This window comes from Giraffa tippelskirchi, chromosome 12, assembly GCF_054371585.1.
Source record: "Giraffa tippelskirchi isolate mGirTip1 chromosome 12, T2T-mGirTip1v1.2.pri, whole genome shotgun sequence".
NCBI classification, from domain to species: domain Eukaryota; kingdom Metazoa; phylum Chordata; class Mammalia; order Artiodactyla; family Giraffidae; genus Giraffa; species Giraffa tippelskirchi.
Window position 1 is genome coordinate 2,651,238 of NC_137286.1, and position 12,496 is coordinate 2,663,733.

Below are 12,496 nucleotides of genomic sequence, written 5' to 3' on the forward strand. Positions count from 1 at the left end.
GGTCGTGAAGATCTTTTTTGTACAGTTCTTCTGTGTGTTCTTGCCATCTTCTTAATGTCTTCTGCTTCTGTTAGGTCCATATCATTTCTGTCCTTTATTGAACCCATCTTTGCATGAAATGTTGCCTTGCTATCTCTAATTTTCTTGAAGAGATCTCTAGTCTTTCCCATTCTATTGTTTTCCTCTATTTCTTTGCACTGATCATTGAGGAAGGCTTTCTTACCTCTCCTTGCTAGTCTTTGGAACTCGGCATTCAAATGGGTACATCTTTCCTTTTCTCCTTTGCTTTTCACTTCTCTTCTTTTCACAGCTATTTGTAAGCCCCCCTCAGGCCGCCATTTTGCTCTTTTGCCTTTCTTTTTCTTGGGGATGGTCTTGATCCCTGTTTCCTGTACGATGTCATGAACCTCCATCCATAGTTCATTAGGCACTCTATCAGATCTAGTCCCTTAAATACATTTCCTACTTACACTGTATAATCCTGCTGCTGCTGCTAAGTCACTTCAGTCATGTCCGACTCTGTGCGACCCCATAGATGGCAGCCCACCAGGCTCTGCCATCCCTGGGATTCTCCAGGCAAGAATACTGGAGTAGGTTGCCATTTCCTTCTCCAGTGCATGAAAGGGAAAAGTGAAAGTGAAGTCGCTCAGTCGTGTCCGACTCTTAGCAACCCCATGTACTGTAGCCTACGAGGCTCCTCCATCCATGGGATTTTCCAGGCAAGAGTACTGGAGTGCGGTGCCATTGCCTTCTTTAGGTCATATCTGAATAGTCTAGTGGTTTTCCCTACTTTCTTCAATTTCAGTCTGAATTTGGCAATAAGGATTTCATGATCTGAGTCACAGTCAGCTCCTGGTCTTGTTTTTGCTGACTGTACAGAGCTTCTCCATCTTTAGCTGCAAAGAATATAATCAATCTGATTTTAGTGTTGACCATCTGGTGCCGTCCATGTGTAGAGTCTTCTCTTGTGTTGTTGTTGGAAGAGGGTGTTCGCTATGACCAGTGTGTACTCCAAGGCCAAATTTGTCTGTTACTCCAGGTGTTTCTTGACTTCCTACTTTTGCATTCCAGTCCCTTATAATGAAAACGGTATTTTTTTGGGTGTTCTAAAAGGTCTTGGAGGTCTTCATAGAACCGTTCAACTTCAGCTTCTTCAGCATTACTGGTCAGGGCATAGACTTGAATTACTGTGATATTGAATGGTTTGCCTTGGAAACGAAGAGAGATCATTCTTTCATTTTTAGATTGCATCTAAGTACTGCATTTCAGACTCTTTTGTTGTCTATGATGGCTACTCCATTTCTTCTAAGGGATTCTTGCCTGCAGTAGTAGATATGATGGTCATCTGAGTTAAATTCACCCGTTCCAGTCCATTTTAGTTCTCTGATTCCACTCTTGCCATCTCCTGTTTGACCGCTTCCAATTTGCCTTGATTCATGGAACCAACATTCCAGGTTCCTATGCAATATTGCTCTTTACAGCATCAGACCTTGCTTCCATCACCAGTCACATCCAGAGCTGGGTGTTGTTTTTGCTTTGGCTCTGTCTCTTCATTCTCTCTGGAGTTAGTTCTCCACTGATCTCCAGTAGCATATTGGGCACCTACTGACCTGGGGAGTTCCTCTTTCAGTGTCCTATCTTTTTGCCTTTTCATACTGTTCATGGGTTCTCAAGGCAAGATACTCAAGTGGTTTACCGTTCCCTTCCCCAGTGGCCCACCTTTTGTCAGAACCCTCCACCATGACCTGTCTGACTTGGGTGGCCCTACGCGGCATGGCTCATAGTTTCATTGAGATAGACAAGGCTGTGGTCCATGTGATCAGATTGGTTAGTTTTCTGATTGTGGTTTCAGTCTGTCCGCCCTCTAATGCCCTCTCTCAGCGCCCTACCATCTTATTGGGGTTTCTCTGACCTTGGACGTGGGGTATCTCCTTTTGGTCGCTGGCGGCTCCGGCACTGCGCAGACGCAGCTCCATCCTTAGAAGTGTGTTACCTACTTCCTCCTGGGTCTGGTCACCTGAGCCTCCCCGTGGCCGGTCCCTCCGTCACCAGTAGGTGTCGCCCTGCTCTGCTCCCTCACACCCCTCTCCTGACCGGCTCCCTCACGCAACTCTCTCCTCTTCACTACTATAGAGGAAAAATGAAAAATTCGTAACTGTTTTCAGTGAAAACTTAAATAAAAGTCTACCCAGACAGTCTCTCCAGATTTCTCTTATACTCTTGAAAGTCAGTGAAACACATCTGACGTCTGAATAAGAAAGAATGCTGTCCTCAACTGGTTTATTTCACTGTAGCTTCATCCTCTGGTTCATCCCATCGCTCTTCCTTTCCTTTATTATTTTAGTGTTTTAATGATGTAATCACTAAGATGATAACATGGCATGATGTTTCAAGATGTAGGAAAATAAGAGTAACTGTGATCCTAGAATATAGCTTAAATTGGTAAAAGAGTGTAGTGGAACCATGTAAAGAAATTACACTATCAGGCCAGTTTTATCTTTAAGAAAGTAAATTTTATTCTTTAGAAGACCTCTAAGAAAGAAGCCACAAAATGCCAAAACTAAAATTGGGTCCCATGGACTTAATAACATCTGAGAGTTAATATATAAATAAAATAAAGTCTTAAGATTCAAAGAAGATAAATTACCTGTTAGCGTTAATGTTATTAAAGGAGTGAGTTGGTTCAGAATGTGTTTTAACATCTGGAACCACCTTTGCAGGACCCCCTCTGGAAAGTTCGCCGCAGTCAGAAGCTGGACATGTCTGCACGGCTAGAACTGCAGTCGGCCCTGGAGGCGGAGATCCGGGCCAAGCAGCTCGTTCAGGAGGAGCTGAGGAAGGTCAAGGACGTGAACCTCTCCTTTGAAAGGTGTCTGCCAACCCGGGGCTGTTTCTGATGCAGAGTGCTGTTTCTGATGCTCGGCGCTCAGGCCTGGGGCACGGATGTGCCTGTGCAGGGTTTTCAGGACAGAATGAGCGTGTATGAGTCTGCAGTTTTGAAGCGCCTGTGTCTCTTACTGAGTGTGAACAGAGTGCTTGCTGCCCTGAGCTGGGTCACAGGACCTGCATGTCCATGGACACCTCTCTGGCCTTCCTGTCCACCTCAGGCCTGTCCACTCTTCAGCTTAGCGTTTTTTTTCTTTAAAAGCTAAAATCAACATACCACAGTATTCAGAGTTTTTTCCCCACTTTTAAGCAGTCATAGAAAACACTGTTTGACAAAGCAGTGAATTCAGCAAACGTTTGATGAAAGCCACTGTCTGCAGGTTCTGCTCTGTTCTCAGGATCTGTAATGACCTGCAACCTTAAGAAAGCCGGGCTGCCCTGCCTGCGGTGGACCTGTCCACGTGGGCGGCTAAGCTCTGACATGTCTTCATGGGGCGGGGGGGACCTGAAAGTGATGGTGTCACTAACAGGAAATCGTGTCAGTTTGGGGCTGAGAAACTGATAATGGTAACAGCTGCTATTTAAATATACTGCCTCTGTGCTTGGAGCTGCTGTGAGACCGTTATTCTATGAAAGCATGTGACCCTTCCAGCATCCCTGTGAGGCAAGCGCGTGTACCACCCCCCACTTCACGGGGGGAATGAGGGGCGGCGGTGAACCGGTTCTCCTGGCGTCACCATGATCAGCACAGGGCTCTGAGCGAGGGCCGTGCTGCTCGCCTCCCAGCTGTGGTCCACTGGGGCCCGGCGCTGGGAGCAGAGGCCCCGGTGCTTGGGCAGTGGTGCGGCTCTCTGGTGTAGCCCGCTGTCGTGCTAATTTCGGGGAAGACATTCAGGGGTCTGACAGCTGAGTCATTGAGCCGTGTGTCCTCAGAGGATGCATTTAGAAAGAGATGGGGATCCTCGGGGACTCCATTAGGCCCTCGTGAGATACACTTTGTAAACTGTTACTTTTAAAGTGAAGCTCATGTATGATCCATAACACGGTGAGCAGCAGCTGATGCCGAGAGTGGGCTTGAGCGTCTGTCCAGTGGGCCTGGGTGCTTTCCCAGACGCCTGGGATAAACACCCCCCCAACACACACACACACACACACACACACACACACAAAGATACACACACACCCGGGTGCTTTCCCAGACACCTGGGATAAACAACCCCCCCCAACACACACACACACACACACACACACACACAAAGATACACACACACCCGGGTGCTTTCCCAGACACCTGGGATAAACAACCCCCCCCAACACACACACACACACACACACACACACACACACCCTACCTACCCACCTACCTACCTTGACATTCTGAGCCAGTACAGAGATGACCTGAGCTCAGGGCACTTAAAACCTTTTATTTTGTATTTTAGCAAACTAAAGGATTCTGAAGCCAAAAATAGAGAACTACTAGAAGAAATGGAAATTTTGAAGAAGAAGATGGAAGAAAAGTTTAGAGCAGATACTGGTAAATTAGGATCATAAGCTTCTGAATTGTTTACATATAAACCTTTTTTAATGAAATGGTTTTATTTTAGATTTAATTTCTTTTAATTTTAATGGTTTTTAGTTCTATAAGGAAAGCGCTTACCCTAATCCCAAAGCCCAAATTCTAAAATAGGGTATGTCCAAAGATTCCTTCCCAAAAAGGTAGCCACGGTTTTCGGTGTATTCTTACCTTGTTCCATCTTGAAAATATAAAGCCGGTACCTGTATCTGTATCATTAGGCCTCACAGAGGCCTGCCCTGCCCTGTCCTGTGCTCTGGCGAGGCCACGGCCCTTGGCTGGCCTGGGTCCTTTGTGCGGGCGGCTTGGCACAGCGCCCGCTGGGCATCCTGCTCCGGTCCCCTCCCGCGGGGCATGCCGCGCGCGTGTGGCGTTTGCTGTGGGGCTGCTGGTGCAGGGTGAGCGTGCGCACACTCAGGCTTAGCCGTGCCGGGTCTGGTTCTGCTCCCAGGCTTGTGGGTTTGTGTCCCCGGCACAGGGCAGGTGAGGGTCCCTGCCCTGCAGCCTTGCCCACCAGGGATGATCTCCCTCTAAGTGGGTGAGAAGTGGCACCACGTTCACATTTCTTATGAGCGAGGTTGCACATCTTTTCATGTGTTTGAGGGCAATTTGTACCTCACTCTGTGGTTTATCGATTTGTATTTTCTACCCATTTTTAAAAGTTCAGATTGTGGCTTTTTCTTAATTCTTAGAAACTGTTTATATATTGAGGACTAGAGTCTTTTGTTTGCAGAAGTTGCAAATATTTTTCCTAGTTTGTCTTTTTGTCTTTTTACTTTGCTTATTTTTTTTTTTTAATTTTATTTATTCTTGGCTGTGCTGGGTCTTCATTGCTGCATGGGCTTCTCATTGCTGTGGCCTCTCTTGCTGCAGAGCACGGGCTCTAGGGCGTGTGGGCTTCACTTGTTGTGGTCCCTGGGCTCTAGAACACAGAGCTCAGCAGTCGTGGCGGACAGACTTAACTGCCCCTTGGCCAGTGGGATCTTCTGGATCAGGGATCACACCCTGTGATCACAGATCAGGGATCACACCCATGCCTCCTGTGTTCACAGGCAGAGTCGTTACCACTGAGCCACCAGGGAAGCCCCCTGATTTTTTTTTTTTTTTGCCAAGCATTGGGGGGTTTTTTGTTACTGTTTTCATTTTGTTTTGTTATTTTAATTTTTGTGGGTCAGATTTGTTAGTTTTTTTCTCTTTTTTTAAGTCACAGGGAAATATTCCCCAAGTCCTCAGTTGTTCAGGTAATTCACCCGTGTTTTCTTCAGATACTTGTAGGGCTTCATTGTTAAAATTTAGATTAGTGATCCATTGGGAAGTTACTGTGACATACAATATGAGGAGGAGCCGTTCTGTCTTTTTTCTGAGACTTGTTAGTTGTCTGATGCCAGTTATTAAAAAGTTCCTCTCGGTGCTGACTTCAGATATCAGTCTCACCATAGATGAGATGAGTTGCCATGGGGACTGGGGGCTGTTTCTGGGTTTTCTACCCTGTTCCTTGTCCATGAGCAGGACCCATGCCTCTGATTAGAGCATGTGCTTCCGTGAATCTGCATTACTATTTGGTAGGTCTCCTCCCCTCCAGCTCTGGGGCAGGTCTAGTGGTATTTTTACTGGAATCGCATCAGATTTATCAGTTCGCTTACAGAGAATTGCTGTCTTGATATCAAGTCTCCCCTTAAAGCTTAAGAAACAGCCTTAAACTTTGTACATTGACAAGTCTCATTCTATTCTTATAGGACTCAAACTTCCAGATTTTCAGGATTCTATCTTTGAGTATTTCAACACTGCACCTCTTGCTCATGATCTGACATTTAGAGTAAGTATTTTTTTAAGTGACAAATGAATTTATGATAAATGAGAAATATTAAGAGTTGAATATGGTTTGGCTACCTGTGACCACAGACATACCAGTAAGTTAACATGAGACAGGCGTCTCAGTTGACCAGGGATGCTGCATGTGTGAGGTTTGAGACGGTTAAGGTGCATGAAGTGTTCCAGAGACGTGTTCCCACTTCCTCAGATCACACGGGGTTAAGAAAGTGCTCGGCGCCTTCAGAGAGGAGATCCCCACCAGCCCCCGCCTGGGTAGTGAATGTTTCAGGCAGTTTTTAAAACACACATTCTCCCCCTGCACCCAGTCATGTTACCCCTTCAGTGACTTCTGCGCGGACTCGCCGATGGGTGGGGTGGGTGGTATGGAAGAACAGCCCAGCTCTGGGCCCCCTGTTGAGGTCCTGGTGATGGAGCTCCGCGCTTCCGCTCGGGGTGACTGCACCGGAGGCGGCCAGAGCCCCTGCGGCACCAGCAGCAGCTCCTGGGAGCAGTTGGCCCGTCCCCCTCGGCCGCTGAGGCTCTTCACGGCACCCCTTGGAGGTCGGTCCGTCTTCCTCTAAACTGCAGGGTGGACCCTTCACGGCCACCCCTGAGACAAGCCAGTGAACATAGTGACGGCAGGTCTCACCGACAGGACCTCTGATGTGCTTGTCATTGCTTTTGTTTCCCTTTTTACCAGAAAACTGTAAACCTGCAGGAAGGCGGAAAGTAGCACAGTGAACATACACGTGCCTCTCGCCTGACATTCTGCCCATTGCTCTTGCTCCCTCTGTGTGTACACATGGAGCTTTTTGAGCGTGAGTTGCAGGCATCGTGACCCCCAGACACTAAACTCTCCGGTGCTTCTTTCCTGAGGTCACTGAGCACGGTGCTGCCCCCCTCTGCCCAGAAGCCAGCGCCTCTCTGGTCTCTTTCCATCTGGAGTCGCGCCTCCCCCCCCCTTTATAACCCTGATATTTTTGTAGTGTCCAGACTGGTTGTCTTGTAGATTGTCCTCCACTCTTCCTCTTGATTAGACATGGCTTGGATGTTTTGATGTGAACGCTGTGCTGGAGATGGTGTGTTCTTCCCGCGAGTGGAGGCCACTCGGCTCAGCACTGTGGACACTAAGCGTCTTGGCCCTCAGGTGGAGGCGGTGTCTGTGGACCTGCCCAGAGGGGCTCCGGAGGCGTCAGCGGTCATGCACGGGTTAGCGGACCACCGTGATCCCGGCCTAGACCAGTTGTTACAAAACTCAAGCAGATCTGTATTGCTCACAGTGCTCTGGGCACCTGCCTATTTACATGCACTTGTCAAGAGGGGTTTTTAATGGATTTGTGATACCGCCTTTTCCCTTAAGTCCTCAGTTTCTAAGAAGCAAATGCATGTAACTGTTGACGCTGGGGGCCCTTCCAGACACCCGGTGCTGCAGAGCTAGATACAGACTGCCGCGAGGCTGAGACTCGGGTCGTCAACAGGATGGGGGTGGCCAGAAGGCAGTGACTCTTCTCTGGAGCTAGTGGACGGTAGCAGTCCATGGGCCGGGTGGTTTCTAGCCCGTCCCTTCTGTCGCCGGGGACGGCCAGAGGAGCAGGCTCAGCGTGATCCCAGACCCCATTGCGTGTAGCCAGCACTCCTGCCGTTTTTCATGTTTAATTTTTGTCCCTCACTACCCCGTGACTTAAGTAGGAAGAACAGTTACTGATGAAAAACTCCTTGGTCAGAGTCAGATGTGTTAGGAGGGTTTGCAGACCTGAGAATCTTCTGATAGAAGCTCCTGGTCTGCTGTCCCCACGGGAAGCTGTAGTTTACACTAAAATGTTGGCCACAGCACTGAATCAGTAGATTTTCCTGGAGGTTTATATCGGGTGGGAATGATGGTTTTCATTCCTCCCATCTGTCACAACTGAGGGCTCCGTCTCCTCCCACACGTCCTCTCTGCCAGCCTCTTGGGAAGAAGTCAGTCACTGCCGGCATCAGCCCTGCCCTCATCGCCTCTGAGTGCGGACCCCTCCCCCATCCCATCTGCATCCTTTTGATTAATTAACCAGCTAAATAAAACTAGTGGGGCTGTTCCTCAGCTACAGTTAAATTACGAAATGTTCTTTTGCCCTTCCTTTATCTAAAAATGGAGCTCTAACTCATTTACATACCTCATTTTGGGGGGAAAGTTGCTTATATTTGTGGCTAATTGATCTGGCCTTTCCCTTACGAGTTTGCTCAAAGGTTCACACATGGCAGTACAAAGTCATGCATGTGTTTCTGTGTACACCCTGCCTTCCCGTGTGAATTTGGCTCCTTAGGCAGCAGCCTGATTAATTCAAGCCATTGGAGAGTGTTTCTCTGATTTGGTTTGATGGGATTTCAGTGTGGAACTACTTGCCCAGCTACCCTGAGTCACCTGTTGATGAGGCTACATAAACTATGTGTGTGCATCTGTAAAGCACAGCCGCTGGTGACAAGGCAGTGTTCGAGTCAGGAGCACTCCTGAGCGTGAGGTCATCTGTAGCTGGTTTTAGAATGCGTCTTTAGCTTCAGCTTGTGAACGTAATATGAGAATCTTGAATTCTTAGAACCAGGCACTGCTTCCCTGTGTCATGGAACTTACAGCGAAATTCCTCCTTCCGGTCATAGGTCCACAGCCCTTTTCGATGTGAGAATTTATTCTTGGTCCCAGAACTGAGGTTCTGGAGCACGTGGCCGCTTCAGGTTAGGGCTCCCGGTTGTAGAGGGAGTCACGGCCTGTGAGCTCAGAGGGCGGGCAGGCCAGGCTGCGGTTGGAGGGCGAGGCCTCGGTGGTAACCCTCCCACACACTTGCCCCCCACCCCAGGACATTGAGGGCAGTGGTCTCGGGAAGGCAAGACAGTTGTGACTGAGGTGGGGTCCGTGGTGGGACATTGCAGGACTGAGTCTGCGCTGGGACCCCAGGTCCCCAGTGAAACGCGCTTTTTAAACGAAGAACGTGCAGTTAGCCTCTGACTTCCGCAGGACAAGTTCTCTTACCCCCACGGTGTTTCTCCGCCTTTGTTTTCAGACCAGCTCCACCAGTGAGCAAGAAACACAAGCTCCGAAGCCAGAGGCGTCCTTGGCGGTCTCTGTGGCCGCGGGCACAGAGCAGCAGGAGGTGAGCATCGCCCGTCGACTCGAGAGCCGGGGCCTGCCCCCACCCCCCACGTCTGCGCACCTTGCAGACCCTCACAGATGCTGCCCTGACAGCTTGTCCCTCTGAGGCTGCCTTGTTTGAGAATTCCTGGCAGGGCCTCAGCCTGGCAAGGGCGGCTCCATGGCTGTCCCGACAGCGCAGTAGATTGAGACCGCAGAACCGTCCCTGCTAATCAGCGCTGCCGAGTGGGGCTGCGCTGAGCTGGACACTGCTCACCTGTCCCTGCTTGTCCCCAGGACGTGGCCCGGGCCCCTCAGAGGCTTCCCACTGCACCGCTGCCCACCGCACAGACCCTCGCTCTGGCAGGACCAAAGGTAGGGGCCTTGCTCTTCCCTGGGGGTGGGGGGCGGTTCCTGATTTTAGGCGACTTTTGTGTAAACAAGCCAAACATAATGTTTTCATTTACACAGTAATGTTTTGTTCTGAGTAGCTCGTTGAGCCATAAAGTGTCAGGACCCTGTGTTTTCTTAATTAAATCAGTGACACATGAACGCATTTTAATTGGAAAATTTCAGAGTTTGGTCTCCCCGGTCCTCTTTTCCCCTCATTCTCAGACTGCGTTTCCTTCCCTGGTCGTGTGCCACTCTGTGCTAAGTGTCTGTTAAGTCCCTGCTTCACATGTGTTCCCGTGAATCTGGCTGCACTCGAGCCCTAGAGGACCGTGTGGTTTATGGGAGGCAGTTGCCCTCAATGTAGACGGAACGCCGCTGAACGCGCCACTGCCTGACTTGTGCTTGTCACTGTGCCTTGGAGAGCTGAGCCGGACGTTCAGGGTGTGATGAGGTCCTAGGTTCCCAGCTTCGCAGGCATCTGGCCTCCTGTGCTGGGTGCTTTTCTTCTTTAGTATAAGCATGGCCTCTCTTAAGGCTTCAACCGCAGACAGCCATGACTGCTAGAGACGGGGGACTTGGTTTCATTTGAGACTAGCCAACGGCCAGGCTGTGGGCTTGCCGTTCTCGGGGAGGCAGAGAGCAGGCCGGGCTCTGGGTTTCGTGCGGCCACTCCCTCATGCTGGCATATGGCTCCCCGTCTTCTGTGCCCTCAAGGGACCTGAGCCCTCCTGTTTGCTGCCTTGAGCTTCATCAGCGCTGTGTTCTCACTCCACTGTCCATGGCATCCCGTCTGCTCTCCCACTGAGGAGTGCTGGGTCTTTCCAGACTCTTCCTGGGAGGAATGAGCTGCTGTGGGGGACTGTGCACCCCAAAACGTGGCCCAGGCCAGCCCTGGAGCCCCTGCAGGCGAGGGGCTCACGCCAGTGTGTTACCAGCTGTGTCTCCGCGGCGCCCCGGCCCGCCAGCCTCGCCGGTGTGGGCAGCGAGGGTGCTCGCTGTGGGAGGCACGTGTGGACTCGTTCTCTGGGTCAGCCTCTCCGTGGATGGCACCCCTGGGAGCCGCGTACCTCGAGGTGAAAGCACACGATTTGGCCTCTCGAGGTCACGCCCCAGAGGTTGAAACGTTTGCTCACGAGCGGGTGGCCCCGTCCCCACCTCCTTTTCTCTCCCTTGACGTCCCTCCTGCAGCCGAAGGCTCACCAGCTGAGCATCAAGTCCTTCTCCAGCCCCACGCAGTGCAGCCACTGCACCTCCCTGATGGTGGGACTGATCCGCCAGGGCTACGCCTGCGACGGTGAGTGTGCCTGCCCGCCCCCGTGAAGGCCCGGGGGTGGGTGGAGGCCTGGAGGCTGGGGCGGCCACACCGGGAGGGGGCCCGCAGGCTCCCCCGCTGGCTGAGCCGGGTGCAGCCCAGGGTGAAGTCCTGCTACTGTGGACAGTGCGCTGCCCCGGGGCAGCCAGGGCACCTGCTCATCCTTGTTGGCTGTAAAATGTAACACCTACGTCTGTTCTCCGAAGTAAGGGAAGGCAGAGTAAAAAGAACTTTAAAATATGTCACTCCCAAGGCGTGTAGAGAGAAGCCCCGCTGTGTGGTCTATCTCCAGGTCTCTCATTACTAGCATTTTCCGTCTCCGAGTCGTGCGCCTGCCCTGGGCTGGTGCCGATGAGTGTGTAGAAGAGTTCATCAACACCAGCGTCCCCGAGTGTCCGTGGGAACTGTTCCCTTTTGGGGGTGCCACACACGTCCCCCGCGACCGCTGCTTCGGGGGTGCAGGTCTCATGGCGTGTCCTTTTTTGCAGTGTGCTCATTTGCCTGCCACGTGTCCTGCAAAGACCGTGCCCCCCAGGTGTGCCCCATCCCCCCCGAGCAGTCCAAGCGGCCTCTAGGTGTGGACGTGCAGAGAGGCATAGGAACAGCCTACAAGGGCTACGTGAAGGTAGGACGTGACCCACGGCCCTGCCCGGGCGGGCGGCCAGCCTGCTGACCACGGCCATGCCCGGCTGCGCTGGAAATCCATCCCTTTGTCCCGTGTGCCGGTTCCGGGTGCCCTCCCCTCCTGGCGTCCTCAGGACCCCGCACAAACACTCATCCGAGGCCTCTCGTCCCACCTCCTGGGCTGATGGGCTTTAAGCCCAGTGTGATTTGAAAGCGCTGTGCCGGGCCCAGCATTCCATGATGCTCCACATCTGCTGTGAACATGCCTGTCCGCTGAGTCACCCACCTTGTCTCCTGCAACCCCTTCGGTCTTGGGGGGCCCCTCCCCAGCAGTGTCCCGAGCTTTCCTGGGCCCAGACGCAGCTCTGCTACCAGCCTGGGCCGGCCGAGCAGCAGCGGGGAAAGACCCTGGCATGGCAGCCGCCTCCAAGATGTCTCCCAGGCCTGCCCCTCCACTGCCTGCTGCCGGTGCCCTGGCCCTGGGGGACACGGTCGCTTTGATCTGCAGATCCCCAAACCAACCGGGGTGAAGAAGGGCTGGCAGCGAGCCTTCGCGGTGGTCTGTGACTGCAGGCTCTTCCTGTACGACCTGCCCGAGGGCAAGTCCACCCAGCCCGGCGTCCTGGCCAGCCAAGTACTGGACCTCAGGTCAGTGTGTGCGGCCCGCCCTCGTCCTGGGGGTGTCACCTGACTCGCTTGTCTTTCTTTAACCTTGTTTCTCCCTCCACATCCTCAGTCGTGCCACCCTGAAACAGGGGCCCGCTGGTAACCTTCCTGCTGTGGATGTTTTGGC

General features: G+C 51.9%; 1 protein-coding gene across 8 annotated transcripts in view; it reads left to right on the forward strand.

Moving 5' to 3' along the window:
• The window catches only part of CDC42BPB (CDC42 binding protein kinase beta), a 109,857-nt gene that overhangs the window by 85,578 nt on the left and 11,783 nt on the right, over nt 1-12,496 (forward strand). For 7 of the 8 annotated variants that reach the window (XR_014070900.1, XM_081548681.1, XM_081548679.1 and 4 more), the window contains 8 exons: nt 2,721-2,869; nt 4,326-4,420; nt 6,196-6,275; nt 9,307-9,396; nt 9,672-9,749; nt 10,956-11,061; nt 11,568-11,704; nt 12,212-12,351. Coding sequence is in view for 7 of the 8 variants with exons in the window: in XM_081548681.1 (XP_081404807.1) it covers nt 2,721-2,869; nt 4,326-4,420; nt 6,196-6,275; nt 9,307-9,396; nt 9,672-9,749; nt 10,956-11,061; nt 11,568-11,704; nt 12,212-12,351 (875 nt within the window). In the remaining variant the exon portion in view is untranslated. The remainder of the gene's footprint in view (nt 1-2,720; nt 2,870-4,325; nt 4,421-6,195; nt 6,276-9,306; nt 9,397-9,671; nt 9,750-10,955; nt 11,062-11,567; nt 11,705-12,211; nt 12,352-12,496) is intronic. The other variant, XM_081548682.1, reaches the window with a different exon arrangement.